At 40.4% G+C, this 15,097-nt stretch overlaps 1 protein-coding gene across 1 annotated transcript in view; it reads right to left on the bottom strand.

The window, feature by feature from the left end:
* ism2 (isthmin 2) overlaps positions 1 to 13,291 on the bottom strand; it is a 17,098-nt gene extending 3,807 nt beyond the window's left edge. Inside the window, exons 1-5 of the mRNA XM_015395134.1 lie at positions 12,599 to 13,291; positions 4,883 to 5,128; positions 3,298 to 3,619; positions 1,743 to 1,880; positions 1,598 to 1,666 (exon numbers count right to left, since the gene is read on the bottom strand). Coding sequence (XP_015250620.1) covers positions 1,598 to 1,666; positions 1,743 to 1,880; positions 3,298 to 3,619; positions 4,883 to 5,128; positions 12,599 to 12,709 — 886 coding nt within the window. The 5' untranslated portion in view covers positions 12,710 to 13,291. The remainder of the gene's footprint in view (positions 1 to 1,597; positions 1,667 to 1,742; positions 1,881 to 3,297; positions 3,620 to 4,882; positions 5,129 to 12,598) is intronic.
* Between the last annotated feature and the right edge of the window lie 1,806 nt (positions 13,292 to 15,097).

The raw sequence follows: 15,097 nt of genomic DNA on the forward strand, positions 1-15,097 counted from the left end.
ACAACGCGACAGCAGCATCTTCCATTGGAGCACCCACAGAGCTCAGAGTATTAAGTTAAAAGTCTGTTTTTGTTGCCATTAGTCTTTAAAAGTATGTTTGATCATTTGAAGGAAGAACATTATACTTTTAAGTGTTACTATATGGCCCATATTTAGTGTGTAATAAAAAATAATTCCGCTGTTTAGAGGACTGTGGCAACCAGTGGACCTCCGAGTCTAACCACAGCCAGGGCTAACCTTAGTCCGTCTGTAGCAGCCCCCTCTCGGCATAGCCGTGTGTGAAGTACTGCTGGCTCTGATGGAGGCTTTTATGTTTTATTTTGCAACAATTTCATTTGATTTATGTTTATGTGATTATGTTAATCATTATTACCCCCCTTAATGAAAAAAGGAGGAATTCATATTATCTAGAGACTATTAATAACACGAGGTGAATGGTAGCACTAGACAAGCCAAGCAGGTGGTGACATCACCAGTATTTTTCTGTTCCATTCCACCCATATTTATGTTGCGTGCTCCCATTCTCCCAGAGTCCACATTTTCCTGTGTTCTTATCAAGAACATACTTGAGTCCGTACTCACGTTCTTGTGAATTGAGAAACTGCCAAAGTCTTCTTTTTTTAACTGAACATTTATGTATATAAGCTGCACCGAGCTATAAGTCGCTGATATGTACTGAACTTTCCCCCACCAAACCCGTAGGGGGAGCTCTATACATCCCCCCTAGATTAGGGATTAAGAAGAATGCTAGCTCCCGTTAGCTTGTTGGCATCAGTAAGAGCTTCTAATGAAAGATGGGGCTTCGTCAGCTCTTTATTTCAGCTCTACAGGAGTTGTGCAACTTCTCTTCATAGGTTCAAAAATTTTTATTGGGCAAATAAATGTTAAAATGTTTGACTTAGGGACATTTTTGTTATCTGTCGTGCCCGCCGCTAGCATAAGCTTGTGTTAAAGGAAAATTAGACCTTTCTTTGATTTTTCTTTGATTTCCGCACCCTGGTAGTTTAAGAAAAATCCACTGAAAAGCCGCACCTTCACATAAACCACAGGGTTCAAAGCGTGGAAAAAAAGTTACAGCTCATAGTCCGGAAAATACGTTATGTATTAGATAAATAAATGTAACATTTACTCATTTCATGATAAACATATTCATTTCAGTCAGATTTATGTCTTTATATTATATACCGGTATATCTAGACCTCCCGATATACCTCAGGGATGACACTAATGATCTTCTGATAACTGGCGGTCCTAAACCCCACCTCGGGAAACCCGCCATAGATTCCTTGGGTAATTACCTCGTAATCCCTGACATGTCTACAGCCTTTCTCTGTCTTCCTGATTCTATTTTCTGTTTTTCGTCTTTTTTTTTTTTTTCCTAAATGGGTTTTCTTTAATTTTCCATGAGGCACTTTGGTTTGCCACGCATGTACAGATGGTGCTGCACAAATAAACGTACTTTGCTCCCTAACAAATCTCAGAGGCCATATGAAAAAAACAAAAACAACTGTATCTAATGAATAAAGTGTGAATTCTGGACCCAATTTCTAGCCAGTACTACAATATTTTCACCAACAGTATTCTATAAAATACCCACCTGTTCCGAATGGTTCAGTTCCATTCTCCATCTCAAAGGGGAATGGTTCTACTACAGTGTTGACATCCCCTACAACGGGAAGAGGCATTAATTTATAGAAATAAGAAACCATGTGGAACAACAAATGAAGAAGGAAAAATTTTACCAGGACAAGGCTCCAGGTCACACTTTGAAGCTTCTGTCAGCATGCAGGAGTAGCCACAGGATTTAGTCCTCTTCCTTTCACCGTGTCCACATGTCACCGAGCACGGTGACCAAGGAGTCCATTCATCAGTGTCTTTCTCTGCAGGAGAGAAAACAAATCCAAATTCACCACCGACTCAAACTCAGAGTAATCTCTTGTGATTTGGTTCTGGTAGATCAAAGCAAGCTAAGCACTCTTTGATTAGATCAGTGTAAAAACAGAGCGAACCCCCCCCCACCCACAAAAAGTTTTGTTTTGACAAGAATTTGTGTACTTCAACGCTCTAATTCAGAACAAGTTTTCAAAGTTTCCTAAACGTCCTAGTCTATACACACACAACTATTTTCTCTTGGTTCAACCTTTCCCATGCAACCATTTGCTCCTTTTTAAGCAGACTTCAGTGAAATTAGAGGGAGAGAGGTTGTGCTGTGGCTGTCCGCCTCCGCACCATATTTCCTTGTGGTGTTAATAACACTGAAAAACAAGTCATTCCTGATTAAAGACGAGGTGGGTGCAGAAATACCAGCCTGGGTGTAGCATGCACCCAATTTGACTCTGTGGGCAACGCCAGCTCTCCATGTGGCCATAGGGGCATGAGTTCTCAGGAAGGTTGTAATTACAGATCGAGCTAAGGTTGGCACCCTTAATTTATGTTCACAAAGTCTTTAGATGTGACCATTGGAGTTGCATTGTTGCCCTTAACTGATTCTTCTATAAACACAACAGTGACAGAGATTGAAACATCTGTAATGGCTTAATGGATAAGGAAACAGATTAGATTTAACCCAGACTGCTTGGCATAGTCACCTGCTGAATTTCTCTCATCTATAAAAATACTTGGATCTATGAGGGGGAGCTACACAATGCTATTTGGTCTCTGAATATGGGATTCTCCTCCCTTTATCAAACTCTGGCATTGTGCACCTCGCTGCGCTTCCTCTCATTATTTTTACTATTTTTATCCCTGGGTAAGTTGTCTGTGAAAACTGAGACACAACACAAGTTATGCGGTGCCCTCACAGCCTCGCAAATTCTTGAACTCGCTCAAAAGACTGCGCCGCGCAGGACAGTGAGGGCGTAAAGGGGAGGGGGCCCATGGGGTCCCAGTGAGGGATGAAAGAGCCGGCCAAATGGTCTCTGCCATTCCGTGTTCCCAATCTGCCCTCTAATTGTTCACAAGCAGAGGGATGTTTTGTCCCAGAGAACAGTGACGGCCTCACGCTGCTATTAGTGAGCCCATCAGAGCCGTCTTCAAAGGGCGGGCCTCTGAGACCGGCACGACAGTGTCGACTTCAAAGCATCCGTAACCCACAGTGTCCTCATGGTCGAGTGCTTATGCTTCCTCGTATGCTGGCATCATTTGGCTCTCTCCAAAAGTTAGACCTAAATAAGCCATGGAGTTGTTCTTCAGCATCTTTATCACATAGCTATGTCAGCTTAATTCGTTTAAAATTCATCTATTAAACCGTATTGATTATTTAGTTGTGGTTTGCTAATGGATCTAACGTGTCATTACCATAGTAGCTTTCCATGGGATCGAAACCATTCCAGCGAGTATCCCAGTCTCCCCCAACTCCACTGAGTAAGAGCTCTTCACTCCCATAATCCACAGAGTAATCATCCTCCCCTTCCTCTTCCCCAGTTTCGTCTGTGCTTGACCGACTGTTGATTTCCTCACTGGAATCGGTGTAGCTCCAAAACAGGGGCCAGAAGAGCTTCTTGCCTCCGATCAAATCCACTGTGGAGGAAGGAGACGAAGAAGAAGGTAGCCAATCTTTTTCATTGGCCAGGTCCATCTCTACCTCCATCTGAGGGTCGTCGACTACTTCTATAGTAACCTGGGCAGAACAAGGGAGATCTGTCAAATAAACAGACAGCTAAAGATCCTGTCTCATCCTAAACATTGCTTGGTGGAAGAATAGTTTTTCTTATCGAGCACTTGTTAGTAGTCCAGAGATGATTGTTTTTCAAAGAAAACTGTTAGGTCGAGAGATATCATTAATATCACAATCTCCTTGTAAAGTCCCTATAGGTTAAAGATCCTGCTGCAACGTCTGGGATTTCCAGAAAGCTGCTAATTTCAACACCAAACTTCTTTCACGAGAAATAGGAACAACTTTGCAGCACTCCATATATCCTTTTTTTCTGACATTGTCTCTCTTATCTAGCAGAAAATGCTAAATGAGGCCCCAACTGATCCTACTTAAACACAGCAATGGCTTTAACTACAATATAGAGTATTGTTTTCAACATCATGTGTATAGTAGGCTTATTCATAAAAAAAAAAAAAACAATTGGAGAGTTTCTGACTAGTTGCTCTCCAAAAACCAAAGGTTTTGCATAAAAAATATTTCTATGATTAAACATATTTACAAAAGTTAAGTTAAACAATGTATTTATGAAAATTAAAAGCCATATTATCATATCAGTGACAACCTCTAATCAGAAACTGTGCTAGATGACTGTGCTAATGACTGACTCCTTCTATAGATGTGAGTCAGGCAGTGAGCATGAGCATTCAGTAGATCAAACAAATAACTCTCTGAGGGAATTAGGAAACCTTCATGCTAGATAAATACCTCTCATTTCCTCAAGATGACTCACCCTGGATGCAACATTTCCCAAAGCCTAATTTAGTTGATTTTAAGCTCAGATATTCATCAGACCAAAAAGAAAAAAAAAACTAGAAAATGAATTACCGTGTACAAATTGCCGTTTGAAACGTCTGAATGGTAAATGACAGCTCATAAAAATGCAATTGTTGACAATGGGGAGTTAGTATACGCCCAAGGGGAGAAGGTTCCCAGCTTTTCAGAGACATTTTGACATTCTAAGATGCGGTATGAAAGATGACAAGGGCTCATAATGTTGTCGCTGACCAGTTTAGGCCTAAATTGGTATGAGCACATCCCTGAATACATTCACTAGGGTTTGAGAGAATAACTTTGTTGAAAAGTGTAATGATGATATGATTACTCCGTCATCTTTCTTTACATTTTTATTAAATAAAGCTGCAAAAGGAAATATATCTGATTTAGACTTTATTTATGGGTGTTACTCAAACTTTTCCTTAAAGTGTGTTTTCCCCTCTATCGACTTGCCTGTATGTTGGGGTTCTGTGAGTTAATGTCAGCGTTGGTCAGGTCTGGAAAGTTGTTTAGGTCCAAAATAAAAGGCTTGGTCTCTTCCTCGGGCTCGGGCTGTGGGAGAACACCTACAGAGCGATGTTGGGGGTGAGACCACCTCCTCTGGTGGCTGTGAGGCTCAGGAAGTATGGTCTGGACCTGGTTCTGCTGCTCCTCAGAAACATGCTGGATCCCAGCAACGTGAACTGGATTGCCATGAATCTGTTAATAAAATACAAAAACATTAACAGCAGATTGCATATATCCCTACATCCTTTTGAAATGTCATCATATATGTATGGATATCACTCGGATTTTTATTTGATTAAATGAACACAGAATTGTGAATGGTTGGATTTATTTTTCTACTAAAACATTTTCAAAAATGTAAAAATCAAGCGTAAAATGAATATAGAGGAACCAGTGACTTCATAAATTTCCTGAATAGTAAATAGAGTGTGTTTAATTTCATCTCAGTTGTGCAATCTACAAATTGAGCTGTAGTACTTCTGTAAAACATGGACTGCACATAAACCTAAGAGAAACATCCCTGTTTAAAACATGGTGTTGGTGGCATCATTCTGAAGTGCTAATTCTTAAGCAGGTACAGGGATGCTTCTGAGACTAATGGATAGAGGAAAACCTGAAAGAAAAGGTGCTAACATACCTAACTTAAGATAAGAAGTCCATTTTCCTGCAGGACAGTTACCCTACTTTACAAATGTTGCACTGCACAGATGTGTAATGTTGGTGGAGATAACTCATTCCTTTCCTACTGTAACTGCAGTGCAAGATAATACAAAATATTGACTCATGGGGCATAATGGTGATCCAATACAGCTACTGTAGTACTTCTTTATATAAACAACCACCATTCTTCATTTCCTAGCACGGTCAGCAATTTGTAAAGGACCTGAGGTATTCATGTTCCTAGCCAAGCGATCAACAAGAATTTGTTTCTTTTTTCTTCCAACAGTCATGGAATCCAGGCTGTAGACAAAGGGGGTCCTGTGCCGTCGAGATCCTCTTTTAGCTTTAATTAGAGGGCCCGGGAGGCGTGGGACTCCTGAGCTGATGCAAGGGTGTCTGAACCTGCTGGGCTGCTGTATTTATTCACCCACTGCATGTGACCGCTCAGTAGCCAAATAAGAAATGTGAAGACAGCTAGAAAAATGGCAAATAAATCCACTGCATCTTGGTTCAGCTGGCGTGTTTCTCCCCTAAGCTGCAGCCTCTACCCATCTTTATATGCCATGTGCTACACTGTGTCCTCAGGAAAGATTGGACAAGAGTGTACAACTGGACATGAGCCAGCTTGTGGTCTGCCAAGTAAAACACAGACAGTTAGAAGAGGAGGAGAATTGTCTGCATACATGACCAGTAAGCTGAGGACTTCTAGCTATGACCTCCAAAAATGGATATATATTTTAAATGCCTGAGATTGACTTAGAAAGAACTGATGTAAGTGGTCAGGAGGAGTACAGACACATTAAGCAACAAAGCTGGTACCTCAGCCAAGGCATGAGAAGGGATGAAGTCAGCCTCTTTCCTCAAGTCTAAAGTCATGTTTACAAACAGTTTAAGACCATTTTGCCTCTTTACCTTCAATCCATTGCCGGGAAATCAAATGAATCCAATAAATCCAAAGTAAGCACCTCAAAATCTCATAAAAGTGGAGTCATAAAACAGCCCAGATAAAAGTAGATTTGAAAAATGGCAGTCCTTTAACAATATGTTGAAACACTTAGCCACGTTCAAAGATGAAGCTACATTTTTAGATATTTTGCTAATAGAACTACTGCTATAAGGCCATGGTGTTTGTAGCTAAAAGGAAAGATGGATGCCTTGGAGAGTGCTGAGAAATTGAATTGTGTTGCTTCTTGGACAAAAACTTCAACCTTCTGTCTGGTTTAATTGTTTAATATTATGTCTTTGGATTTTTGGTGTTATTTAAACCATGCGACTGTGATTTTGGACTGAACCTTTAAAGATTGGGGCAAAAATTACTGCCGTTCCCTGAAGCAAAAATTAACTATTGATATGAAAAGAATTGCACTGCTTTCTATCTGAACATGAAGCTCTAGCCTCTGTCCCCCCCCCTGCTGCGTGTCTGGTGACACCATCACACTGAGTTAGCACTGATGATGTCACCAGTGCGACAGAAATCAGGAAAGTAAACAATGGAGAGCAAGATGTAAGGAAGCCAGGGAATAGTAAGTGTGCTTTATTGTTTTGCTCTTTTGTCCCTCCAAAACCCTCTCACTAGTGCTGCACCATGTTTATTTAATGTAAAAAGAGTTGTTTCAGCTTGTTAGATCAGAAGCGACTGGTGTGTTGACGTACGTTGCGTTCAACGCGGGTTGCTTGCCAAGTCGTTTGACCCGGGTAGACACGCATCAGTGAGCTTTTCCCACTGCCACTAAATGCAAAATGTTCCCAGGTTTAAACGTGTTTTTCGGCCAGTGGGAAAGGGGTGTTAGTTTCTGAATTAGATTGAAGAGTTTCTCACAAGGCTCAGGCTATTATGTATCTGAGTTTAGACTGCATTTAAGCAGTACATATGAGTTCTAGGGTTAAACTTAAACTTCCGAACTACGTTGACTTGACTTGAATAGATCAATATATGGCTTGAGCTGTCCTGACCAGTAAGCTGTTGGATAGAAACTACAAAAACAAAATCAGAAACATTCCTCTTAGTTTCTGAGTTCTGTCAGGTCACACTAACAACACTCTTCAGTGTAGCACTTGTGAATGAGGGAAGAAGAATCCATATTATATATTTTCCCTTATGTGCTGAAATATAAAATCAAAGAGGGCACAGAACATAAAGGGAGAAATCCTAGTTTGCATTTTCTACAGAATGATGTTACCAGTTCATTCAGGTCGCTGTTTGTAAATGACTTTTTCCAGGAACAAAAACTTAGACTTAGATTTATTTTGCTCAAGAGGAGTTGTTAAAGAGTTCTTTAAAACATGATATCAATTCATGCTGTCTCTTTAATCAGCAAAGGGCCAAATTGACCCAAAGCTGATACCTCTACATGTTAGAGCAAAGCTGTTTTTATTCTTTTAAGATTCCAACTTCTGTCTTTTATGGGGAATGCTTTATTTGTAAATTCCCTAGATTCCCTGGTGAATACACAAAAAGATTTATGTCTAGAGTTAATAACACTAACCATGCTAATGAAGCTATTCACAAATGTGGGATGCTAAAGACAGTTGATGAGGTCAGTTCTCTTATTGTGTTTTGACTGATCAAAATCCTGTTAAAACTTCTTTCAGTCTAATACAAAGTGGAGTTTACTGTCTGTTTCAATTAGAACCAAAAATAATAAGCAGAAGAAATATTTTCAAAATGTTATTTATAAGTTGGAATCAGATGAAACTATTTTTCCAAAGGTCAAACTTTATTTAAACTACAGCCGGAAAATGGCCTCTAAATCCTTGATCAATGCTTATCTAATGTTCAATACATTTATATCTGGGTTAAACAAAGAAATAGCTGGTTCACCTAAAATACCCATAAAGAAGATGTCCATTGACATAAAATATTTATGAGTAATTCAAGTGGTGCTTTAAGCTTAAATTCAAATAACTTCAAAGACCTGTTGCCGTTCTCAAATCCACATAATACTGTTTGTATGATGTTATATCGTAAGCCTGGTTCATGATTTAACGTTGTAAATACCTTTTGACCCTGTACCTGGATAAAGTGTGATGGATCAGACCAGGCTCACCTAATACTCTCATATATCCAGCAGACCAACACAGTCCAGAGCTATGAAAGAGGCTACATACTTTCACACCCTCCTCATCTCGTGTTGTTTCACATCTGGATCTTGTATTCCTTCAGCCTGTATATCACTCTCCTCCTCTTTTCTTCCTCCCCCTTGTTCTCTCTGATCCTGCTCTCCTCCTTACTTGGTAGTGGGGCTCCCCTGATCAAAGGCCCTGTGGCTGATGGCACGCAGCGTGTTTAACAAGGAGACTGCATAGAAGCATAGGGGTACATTAGTCTTGACCTGGAGACTGCAGTCTCTTCCCAGAGAGCCACACTTGAAGATAAGCAGATAGTGCTGCCTTGAAGTAATTTAGAAGATTAGACCAAGTTAGGGCTACTGCCATTGCTACTGCCATTGCTACTGCCATTGCTACTGCTGACAATGAAAAACATTCAGGTTAAGAGGTTTAGGTCGGAAGGCTGTGTGATGCCAGCGGGGCGCTGCAGTAGGGATGAGATCCGGAAGGACTGTTGGGAATGCTGGGAAGGCACGCAGAGTGGCAGGCCTGATTTATGTGTGCGCAGAAATCAAAGGGCCCTGCACTTGGCTGTTTCCAAACCATTGCAGCAGAACAATAAACTATGGATGCTCTTTGATCGGCATCTTTTTCAAATAGAAACAGGACAGCAAATGCACGCTCAGAGGAACTGGGGTGATCCCGTGGAGCCTGGGGGTACAAACAGAGAGTAAACAGAGCAAACAGGTCCTGATCTTTGGGAAACGGGTCACTTCAACACAAGCATCCTCTTTCTCTACTTTGAAGCGAGATGGGGGTAAAACCCCAAAACAGGAAATTCCACATTAACACAAAAAAGAGCCAACGTAAACAACCAGATGAATGACACTTGACCTGAGCCTCGGTATGGGAGATGATAAAAGCCGCCTTATTCCGGTTACATAAGCATGAAGTTACTCTGGTGAAATTAGCTTCCTGCTTCTCCTCCTCATGTGTCTTAGCCTAAACCCTGTGGGTCACAAGCACAGGTAGGGTGTCATCTGCCCCAAACTGCTGGAGACAGCAATAACCCGTCACACACTCTTCAGTGAAGAATTTTTTTTTTTAACTCTCTTCTTTTCCTTCCTTCTGTTTTTCCTTCTGCCTCTTTATGCTTTTCACATCAATCAGACAGATGATGAGAGAGAAAGTCCCAACAGGGCATCAACAGGAGGCCACACAAGATGGAGAGTTCAAAGACAAAAACTGAACCCTAACACACACTCACACACATTCAAACAGACTTTGATTTCCAAATATGTCTCCATGTAACACAAACATTCCTCTTAGATAGAAACAACACACACACACACTGCGCAGCGTGCTGAGCTACGCACTGAGTTTGGATTTATGATAGTGGGGTGTATGCCCAGCCGTGACAAGCGCTACTATACATGGAAAAAGAAGCGGAGTCAAACACAGCAGCATGAGCTAAGCTGAAAGGGAGAAATTACTCACTTAAATATTTTGTAAAGATAAATTATGATTTAGATTCATTACCAGAATCAAAATTACAATGTCATGTTCATTCAAAAAGGAAAATATATATTTTTTCTATTCTGTGCAGAAATCCTACTGTATTTAGATTAATTAGGGACTTATGTTGCTTTTGCTCAGCACTTTTAGTGGAAAATAAAATAAAACAGAGTTGGCCCGATATATATCACTACACTATACAGATCACACACCAGGTGAGGTCCCCGAAAGGCAATAAAATGATTAAATCAACTTAGGAGTAACTCGTGAGATTCATAAAAGGGAAATTTTTTTTTAGAACTTTAATCAAAATAGCTTTTGAGCTTTTAAAATTCATACTTCACACAAAGTCATGGATTAGATGTGAAGTAGCATAGCACATGTTCCAGAGTTTTTGCAGACACCCGCCCCCTCTGGTGAAAAGTGGAATTGACACCAGTGTTGTGTACAGGCATCGAAGAGAAGGGCAACGACCTCCTTGTTGAAAACTTCCCCAATATTTACCCCTATACTATTCTGTTCCTGATCAAACACCAATTTGGCCATTTTTGTAGCATTAGCCAAGAGTTTTATATTATTAATCTTGTGTGAATTCTGTGATGGGGTTTGAGGAGAACTTGTGCCTGCCTTTGGCAACGTTCACACCGCAGCCTGAAGTGACCCAAATCTGATTTTTTTGCCCATATGCAACCTTTATCTGATCTTTTCATGGCTGTCTGAACAACACAGATCCAATTTTTTCCAATGCGACCCAGGCCACTTGGCGTTATGGTCCTGAATCGGATCTTTTCAAACGCAACCCGTGTCTGAACAGACAGGTTGCATCCATCCGACCTGAATGTCATTAACACCCAAAAGTGGTCACCCTTCTGCTTCTTGCTACCAAGAAGTTGCAAGAAAAACAACAATGGTGGACGATAACGCAGAGAGTAGTGTTTATGTTTAACCATCTTGGAAAGATTGAGTTTTTAAGGTTCGGAAAGATCGCTAGACAAGCTCCAGCACAACCACCCATGTTGACTTCCGTAAACACAGAGCACACTTGTTTGTGATGTAATTGCATCCTCTACTGCGCATGCGAGACACTTAAATTGGATGAATGCAGTTCACACAGGAGATCACATACAAGTCGCATATATTTGGAAATGTGAACAGCAACGCAAAAAAATCCGATTTCACAAAAAAATCGGAATTGAGCATCAATACCTGCAGTGTGAACATAGCCTTTGATAATCCATCTTAACAAACTGTTGAACTTGTTCTCTTCCCTGCAACAGACTCCATAAAGTAGCCAAGTGAATGAGACCATGCAGCATGTCAAATCTACTCACCCACCCAGTCACTCTCTCATTATTTAACCAATCACACCTATAGAGGCAATAGAGGTAAACTAATCTTACATATTGGCGAAAGGGCGGATTATACTTCTGCATCCGCACACATCAAATGTCGCTTGCGTCTGGTCGTGAACCAGTTTTGCTGGTATGCTTCTGCAACGTCTGTCTGGAAATTCTAGGGACACGCAGCAGTTTCCCACTAAAGCACAAGGGGGAGCCCATTTGAGAACTTGCGAGAACTTCGGCAGATGGTAGCGAGAACTTCGGCAGCACCGGTGGGAGTGTTTATTTTTCAAAACAACATATCTGAGGAATCGTACAAGTGGTTGTACTTCCGAACCTCCTTGATCAACCTTTCGTTGTCGTTAATCCATTGTTGTTATTACTCCTTGAGTTTTTAATCAATCAGTCACAGCTGCTTTTTGCCTGCGCACTTCCGCTCGAGGTCTGCGCTGGTTTACTACCGTCCGACGTGTAGTCACGATTTTTTTGGAGGTGCGCGACAATGGTTGCAGCGTCTCTGTGCAGGGGCGTGGTCGCGCAAAGAGACAGACTTTACGGCTGCAGAGGCTATGCGTCAGGAGCATAAATTGGCCTTAATTGTAAGGACATGTACAAGTAAGAAAAAAACTACCTTTAAAATTTGCTCAATTCACCTTTAAAATGCACATATTCTGATTTGCTTTTATTGGTCTTTTTATGCTGGTCTAATTTCAGCTATTTATATGGTTAAGAGTTGTATTTACATTTGTCCGGCTGTGACAATGCAGCTATAGATGTTTTATTAAAAGACAGATATTTTAAATGCTGTTAAACATCACATGTCTTTATTACAATGAGTTCAGTCAGTTATCATCAATTCCTGTTCAGAGGGTCCCAAAATCAGCTGCTGTTTGAGGCCCAATATAATCTTGGACCGGCTCTGGAATAACAGACTCACTTTATTTATTACTTCTATCTACAATGTTAGCTTTTAAAGTGCAATTACGCGCTGAGCTTTGTTGTAAGGCCAAAAAAAAAAAAAAAATCAAATAATAAACTTTTAATTTTAATAAAGATATTTTATTAATCAATAATGGTAGGTTAATAAAAGGTGTCTTACTTTATGTGTGAAGCTCTTGCGTTTTGTTGGAAATCCCGCTCCCAAACTGTAGAGGAGAATGGAGCAAAGCGCGAGCAGCATCTGAAATCTCCTCGCGACCTCTCCACGCATCTTCTCTGTTCCCTTTGAAGTTCTTAAAAACAAATAAAAACTTTTCTCTGGTTAGCTCTGGATATGAGGCAGCTTCTTGGTTTAGGAGAAACTCTCTTCAAACTCTTGTTCTGTCTCAGACTTTAGCTCTGAACAGATGCAGTTTTGAAGTATCGAAGCTCTTTATGAAGATGCGCACCAGCCGCGTGCTCGGGCATCCCACGCGCTCTCTGATGCACCAGAGGCTCGCGCAGCAGCAGCAGCTGTTGGTCCGTTCGGCGTCGCGAGCTCCACGCTCCTCTTCCCCATAAAAACCGCTGCAGCAGCAGGGGCTTTAAGTACCCGAGAGAGTGTAACAGGAGTGTAACACCCCACGCCGAATCTCCCAGTCCGCACCGGCGCACGCTTATTCAGCTGCTTTAAACTGTGACTCACTCCTCGTCAGTAAGAATGTTTTCTTCCAATACACTGACATCTGGGCTTTCTGGTTATCTATCTGATGCGTTAATCTGGTATCAAGACAAGGTTGATCCGACGGTTTTACAGCACGTTAGTTTGTGCGCGTCCTGCCCAGCCAAACGGGTTCAGCAAACTTGCCTCTTTTACGCACGCATTTAGAGGTTTCACGCTGTGGGAGTTGGGGGTGGGATTGCTCACAGCTGTGTGGAGAGGGTGCAATGGGGCCATAGAAGAGCTTTACAAGGTGAAACTAAGAGTTTGTTCATAAAACCAAAAGCTAAAATCATCTGCATAGTATTTATACCCTATGTTTAACTTTTTGTCACTTTGCCACTAGCAGTTTTATATGTGAAAGACCATCAAGTGCGCCCTTATTGTAAAGTGGGAGAAGGATATTGTTATCAAACTAACTTTTTATTTAATTCTGTGGTGTATATTTGTTTTCAGTCCCCTTTACTTCAGAATACCTGAAATAAACTAATTGCACTCAAAAAGATACCAACCTGTAAAATAGATCACGTGTGATTTCATCCCAGTACACAAAATTATGTCATTCTTATACATTTTTATAAGGTCCATATTTGTGTGACCATTTTTTCTATCTTTTTGCTGCTGTAAACACTAGAATTTACCCATGGGACAATAAATGGATTTTCTATTCTGTTCTATGGATGTCTAAGAGGTTAAAGAAGAATAAGAAAATTAGTGGATAGACAGCATTGTTATGACCAAGGAACATAGCAAACATTTCTGTATGAAATAGTTTAAAGCTAGGTTATGGTACAAATCAATATTCCCAAGCTTGAAGAATTGGAAAATCTGTTGAGAAGTCTGCCACAAATCAGATTTTATAAAAGCAGTTTTTTTCTGCTCACTATTTTCATGGTGAAACACGGCGGTGGCAGCATAAGGCTTTGGCAGAGGGAGTTTTTTTCTACTGTAATATGGAATGTGAATATAACTGATGGGACGGAGGGTGGAGCTATACATACAGATCAAGAAACGAAGACTCTTGAGCCATTCTTCAGCTATTAGATTACCTCTTGTAAAGAGTTTGATTATTTTAAAGGAGTTTTCAGACCACTCATAGCTATAATATGTCCAGATTATGTGGCACATATTACTACGTCTGCACAGTGCTTTACAATTGACATTAGTTGTTTGTGCTGACATGTACTTATAAAGAATAAAGGTTGTTCTTTATGGCTAAAGATCTCTATTTTGCTCTCCTTCATCCAGAGGGCATTGTTCCAGATATTTCAATGACTTTCTCAATTCTAAATAGCTCCTATTTATTTTTCTACTAGCCCAATGGAAGAAGAGTAAGGTTTAAAAGGTTGAGTGAGGCCCCTGGATTCTAAAATGCAACAATCTCAGAGCATTGTCTTTCCATATGGGGCATTTGGGGAGATGTTCATCAATCACAGGATTCATTAATACAAGAACATTATATGGCAGCCATAATTGCTTCCTGGGCATCATTGCTGATAATATTCCCTGTAAGCGTTATTTAAAAACACCAGCTTTTCTACTCTCTTGCTTTAAAAAATGACAGTAATCACACCATGTGTTTTTTTACATAAAGTTTATTTTAAACATTTTATTTTCAACTGTTGGTCATTTTTGTTACTTTGTGATGCAGGAAAACTCCAAGCTTAACATGTGTACTTTTGCAGGTCTAAGTGAATAATAAGGACTTTTCTTTTATTAGCCATTATAGCCCTTAAACCTTAAGTGCTGATGATTAACAGACAAAAAAATAAATAAATATAAATTATGGGTCGTGGCACAGTTTCTTAGCAGCATAATTAATCAACATCATGGCTTTACAGACCTTTTAACCAGTTTATCCTCAGCCTGAATGCAGTTCAGAAGAACCACATAGCTGATCGCTTTCCAATAGGTTACTGTACATATTGCATCTAAGGAGGTAAATATTACATTACATAT

The sequence above is a fragment of the Cyprinodon variegatus genome, unplaced genomic scaffold (assembly GCF_000732505.1).
Source record: "Cyprinodon variegatus isolate N-32 unplaced genomic scaffold, C_variegatus-1.0 Scaffold25, whole genome shotgun sequence".
NCBI lineage: Eukaryota > Metazoa > Chordata > Actinopteri > Cyprinodontiformes > Cyprinodontidae > Cyprinodon > Cyprinodon variegatus.